Here is a 6000-nt window from a genome sequence, read left to right as displayed (position 1 = left end):
GTGGGGGTGGGGGTGGGGGGTGGAGGCACGAGGACCGTCACTTAGAATTACAATAACATTCAAAAGAAAGTAGCCCTCCACCATGGTGGAATAACCACAAGTGACTGGATGAACCACTTCATGTGGGGTACTAATTGGGAGAAGATGTGACAATCTGATCTGACCTATAAGCATCAATGTGCAATCTGGATCAAATCCGCTCCAAACTAGATTTGATATTCAGTGAAGCCTTTTGTTTGAACAATAAATGGCTGATGTTAAAGGCACCGAATTCATCACCTACCTGCTAAATCAGGGCTGAATGAATCCAGGTTCATCTTGGCAGCATTTGACTCCGCATAATTTTTGTAATGAGAAAGGTAAGTAATATGATAAATTGAAATAGCTTCTGAATTGATCTGATATTCTTTTCTGATCTGAATCTGAGATTCTTTTTCTTATCTTATTTTATCTTATCTTATATGGACGATGCCTTCTGTTCAAATTGGCTCTATGCATATCTGACCATGTTAAATATTTGCAAGTTTGAAATAATACATATCTGAAGATTTGGTGCCAAATGCCGAATGTAGATCACATACGGCGCTGAAAGTACGGGTATGAAAACATCTGACTTTGCATACAGATCAGACTAAAGGTATTAGCAATTAGGCATGTTGAAAATGATTTCCCCCTCTATATTGAAATGTTTTCAAAATTATCAATCTGGGTCAAATCTGGATTCAATTTGGTTTGATGTTAAGGTGTCTGACACCGTGGTATGAAGATCTGGATCAGTTTGAGTTGGCAGCTTTTGATCCTGCATGAATTTCAGAAGAGTGACAAGGAATAGGACAAGGTAAAAATGACTTTTCCCTGTTAAATTGAATGCTCAATGCAGTTCAACTCCGGATCAAAAGAGGCTGCAAATCACGTCCAATGAACAACCCTTCATATACATTAGGAGTTTTGTTCAAATGACAAAAATATCTCACCATGATAAATCACACGTTTGAAGATGCCACATTCAATCGGAGCAACCGACTTCAAATATGGGTTGAGGTAACAACTTCTGAGATGTTTTTATATATCGTGAAATCCACTGGAATCAGTTGCTGTATATACTTGAGGCTTGAGGAGCCGACGATGAGAAGAAAGGAGCGTTAGCGCAGAGCGCCGATGCGGATGTGGAACCGGGAGTCGCGGCTTGGAGTTGAAGCGGATTACGTGGGACAGGAGTAGTGAACTAATCTCTTTTTGTCAATGGACTCTACAGCTTCGTGTTTGCTTTCAAAACTTAGCTTGTAGCAGACGTGCACATTTTCAGCATGACGTCTCTGATCCACTGGTAAAAGGACACTTTCATCCTCTCCTCTTTCATCTATAACTGCTTCAGACAACAAAGTGTATGCAGGAAAGTGGTGAAGATTGCACGACTGTCTGTGTCCTATTTGTTGTGTTGTGTTATTTTTGTTATTTTGACTTCAAGATGGCGCCGCGTGAGTGGCTGCCTTTCCAGCAGCTCCTATATTTTGTTGTTCTACTTCTTCCATTCATAACTTTGCTGCTGTGAATTTGGAATTTCTCCATTGCGAGACTAATAAAGGTTTTCTTATCTTATCTTATCTTATCTTATACGGTGCAAAGGGAAAGAGAGAGAACTTGTTGGATGGGAGTCAGCACACACCCGCCACCATTCAAAGTGCCTCTGATCAACCGCAAATACATTTTAGGTGATTTACTGAAGTTTTTTTTCCTTTTTTGGGGTACTTGAAACTGATCACAATTCCTTCCCACATGACTACGACCTCATCTTCAGCTGAAGCAAACAGCCTCAAATCATAATGTTGCCACCACCATTTTGTTAGGGAATACTTTTAATAATGAGCAGCGTTGTGTTTCAAATCTACCTTTAGGAACTATGACCAAAAAAGTTCAACGTTGGATTTAGAGGTGTCAAATCTAGTTCCAGAAAAGTAAATCCCTGCCACAGCTTGGCTTAAGCCACAGGTGCTTCTATTCAACAAGCTTGTTTACCAGCAGTTGAGTAGAATCACCTGAAGCCAAAATGGCAATGTGTTTTTCTTTCCGGACCTGAATTAGCCACCTCCGCACCGGGCCCAAATATTTGAATGTTGATTTTCTTTGTAAGAAAATACTTCTGTCTCACCACTTGACCCCACAGCCTGAGATGATATCTTTCGACCTTGCACATTCACATTTTTCGGATTGGATCCCGAGCAGCCAATATCATGTTTTGAAACTATACGGCAGATGGATTTAAAGGGATCTTGGAAAATCACCTGTTCCGATTATGATTTGAATCTCGTTTTGGGCATCCTTGGCGGTTGTGACATGATTATGTGAAATCACTGCGCGTGTGTTCACCTCGCAGGGAATGTTCGTCTTGGGCCTTCCGTACGCTATCCTGCACGGGGGCTACCTGGGCCTCTTCCTGATCATCTTCGCCGCGGTGGTGTGCTGCTACACGGGCAAGATCCTGATCGCGTGCCTGTATGAGGAGGACGAGGACGGCCGCCTTGTGCGCGTGCGCGACTCGTACGTGGACATTGCCAACGCTTGCTGTGCGCCGCGCTTCCCGGCGCTGGGCGGCCACGTGGTCAACGTGGCGCAGATCATCGAGCTGGTGATGACGTGCATCCTGTACGTGGTGGTGAGCGGCAACCTGATGTACAACAGCTTCCCCAACATGCCCATCTCGCAGAAGTCGTGGGCCATCATCGCCACGGCGGCCCTGCTGCCCTGCGCCTTCCTCAAGAACCTGAAGGCAGTGTCCAAGTTCAGCCTGCTGTGTACGCTCGCCCACTTTGTCATCAATGTGCTGGTGATCGCCTACTGCCTGTCGCGGGCGCGGGTGTGGGCGTGGGACAAGGTCAAGTTCTACATCGACGTCAAGAAGTTCCCCATCTCCATCGGCATCATCGTGTTCAGCTACACGTCGCAGATCTTCTTGCCGTCGCTGGAGGGCAACATGCAGAAGCCCAGCGAGTTCCACTGCATGATGAACTGGACGCACATCGCCGCCTGCATCCTCAAGGGCCTCTTCGCCCTGGTGGCCTACCTGACGTGGGCCGACGCCACCAAGGAGGTGATCACGGACAACCTGCCGCCGGGCATCCGCGCCGTGGTCAACATTTTCCTGGTGGCCAAAGCGCTGCTCTCCTACCCCCTGCCCTTCTTCGCCGCCGTGGAGGTACTGGAGAAGAGCTTCTTTCAGGAGGGAGGCCGCGCCTTCTTCCCGGACTGCTACGGGGGCGATGGACGCCTCAAGTCGTGGGGCCTGAGCCTGCGCTGCGGCCTGGTGGTTTTCACGCTGCTCATGGCCATCTACGTGCCGCACTTCGCGTTGCTCATGGGTCTGACGGGGAGCCTGACGGGCGCGGGGCTCTGCTTCTTGCTGCCCAGCCTCTTCCACCTCAAGCTGTTGTGGAGGAAGCTGCAATGGCACCAGGTCTTCTTCGACGTGGCCATCTTCGTCATCGGCGGGATATGCAGCATCTCCGGTTTCATCCATTCCATGGAGGGGCTTGTGGAGGCCTTCAAGTACAACATTGAGGAGTAGACTCCGAGCCAAGCTCAACCTCCGGCACGCCTCCTCCTCTTCTTCCTCCTCCTCCTCCTCCTCCATGCCCTCTCCCTCGTCCTCCTCCTTCTCCTCTTCTCGCTTCAGTTCATGCGTAAAAGCGCACGCTCGCAACCATCCAGTCTTGCGCACCACCCCGCTATACTTCCTGTCACGAGGCCTTGCATTGACATACGACAGAAATATCAGAAAACACAATAGTCTGATGTGGGTGTACGTAATAAATTGGCTGTGTGAATCTAAGACCCCCCACCAATAACGGTTATCCCCGTAATCTATTTGACTGATACGTTCTCATTTCTTGAGGGCGAGATGCGCTAAGATTATTCATCTGGGCTTTCCTTTTTCTCGCCTTGTAAAAGCGCGTGCTCCCACCTATCTAATCTTGCGTATGTGAAAAAAAATCAATAAAAATTAGTGTACCTAATATACTGGCAGCGTCCACCCATGGAAAAACAAACATTATCGTCTTCTTCCCCTTAATCTGCTTGATTGACGCTACCATTCAATACAAATTTATTTTCGGGCATGATCATAAAATGAATCATCCGGCAGTCCCCCGCTTCACGGTTCAATTTAAATACGCACGCTCGCAACCATCCGGTTTGCGCACCACGCCGCTACGCGCCCTCCTGCTCAGAGGCCTTGCGAGAAACAAACACAATATGCATTCGTCTGATGTGGGTGTGCCCAATTGGCAGTGTACATCTATGAGAACAATCAATAGTTTGGCTTCTTCCTATTTGTCTGCTTGGCATATGAAGTGCGAATTTCGTTAAGGCCTGTTGCAATAAGATTAATCATCCACAGCCAAAAATGTCCAAATCCAACGGCAATAACCATCAGTAGAAAAATAAGCAGCTCTGGAAAACAAATAGGTGACCACAGCAAAATAATTTGTCTCATTTTCCGATCTACAGTTTGAGTAAAATCAACATTTTCTTTAGTTTACGAACATAACTCTCAATTTCCAAATGTAGATACTTACATTTGGAACACTTATTTCTTGCGGTCAATGAAATATGGTTAGAATACCCCCCAAAAATCATTTTTTGGGGGGAGGGGGTCTTTTCAATTGCTTATTTCCAGAGTTGGAGTTTATTTAGTCAACAAAAAAGTAGGAGATTGGACCTAAGCAGCTACTCAAACTATGCACTGAATGTATGATATTTAGCTCGCACACATGCGCATGCATGCGCTCGCTCTCTCGCGCGCACACACACACACACACGTACACACACGCACGCACGCACACACACACGCACACGCGCAACGAAAAGAAATAAAAGTTAGAAGGGGATACAGTATTACATTAAAAAAAGGTAATCAATTGGAAAAAAATACTTTTTCTATATAGCTTTGATTGGCAGTTCCCAAATCCCAAACCTCCCTCTGCACATACAAAATGCTGTTTGTCATCTCATTTCAAACACGTGGCTTGCTATAACATGAAATGATGAATTTGGTGTATGCAAAATCTTAATTTAAAAAAAAAACGGGGAAGAGAGAAAGAGAGGAAAACGTGCATACGGACATTTTTCATTCTGTGCAATCAAATGGGGTCCTGTGGAAATGTTATTTCAAAAAAAAAAGAGACGAAAACAACAAACGTACTTGTAGTGTGTTTATTATTGTGGTTTCAAAACAGATGGAATGTATATCTCAAAGTCGTTATCATATATCGTGGAAATCAATATTAAAGAATAACAGATGAAAATAAGTGAAATTATATTGTAAAAAAATCATGTGTGGTCTTATGTAACACTAAAACGGTCAAAACATGTTTTTTTCTCAGTAATAAAGAACAGAAAATAATGTGAAAAGTAGTTGCATTCCTTTATATATGTGTGTGTGTATATATGTATATGTAAATTGAATCCTTTTGAGAGACGGTGATAAAATCTTGAAACAAAATCCATAATCTGTTCCCCACTTGGATGTACGGGCCATTTAAAAATCGAGAGAAATATGGACGAGAAAAATCGGTCAAAACGACAAAATGCATGTAATTCGGTAAAAAACGAATCTCTTGGCTTTACCCTCCGAAGAGAAAATACTGTATACGTAAACGTCTTTTGAAAGTGCTGAGAAAGGGGTCAAAAAGAATGAAAATCAGTGTAGGCCGTTTCACCACCTGGCCTTGGCTTTTTAACAGAAAATTAAATAGAACCTGTTTTACCTCCGTGATTTTATGACTTTAAATCGTGGTTTTTTTTTCACTGAAACATCTCACACACACACACACACACACGTCTTTACATTTAGAACACAAATCAGTAAACGCCTGTTCCCCACACGGTGCACCCATGCGTCAGGTGGTTCAGATGGAAACAGTTCAAGAACGAGCTGCTAATTGGTTCAGAACCTCCGCTGCGTTCGGAAATTAATGAGGGAAGCACGCTCAGCCTGGCGTTAGA

General features: G+C 44.7%; 1 protein-coding gene across 1 annotated transcript; it reads left to right on the top strand.

Annotated features, from left to right (window-relative positions):
- Positions 1-2353: 2353 nt before the first annotated feature.
- On the top strand, positions 2354-3595 carry LOC109510676 (vesicular inhibitory amino acid transporter). The gene has a single exon (XM_019861166.1). The coding sequence runs from the start codon at positions 2378-2380 to the stop codon at positions 3560-3562; it is 1185 nt and encodes a 394-aa protein (XP_019716725.1). The 5' UTR covers positions 2354-2377; the 3' UTR covers positions 3563-3595.
- Positions 3596-6000: the final 2405 nt, after the last annotated feature.

This window comes from Hippocampus comes, unplaced genomic scaffold, assembly GCF_001891065.2.
Source record: "Hippocampus comes isolate QL1 unplaced genomic scaffold, H_comes_QL1_v1.1 scaffold40, whole genome shotgun sequence".
Lineage (NCBI taxonomy): Eukaryota > Metazoa > Chordata > Actinopteri > Syngnathiformes > Syngnathidae > Hippocampus > Hippocampus comes.
Note: the sequence above shows the minus strand (reverse complement) of the source record. Positions and strands in the feature narration are given on the sequence as shown.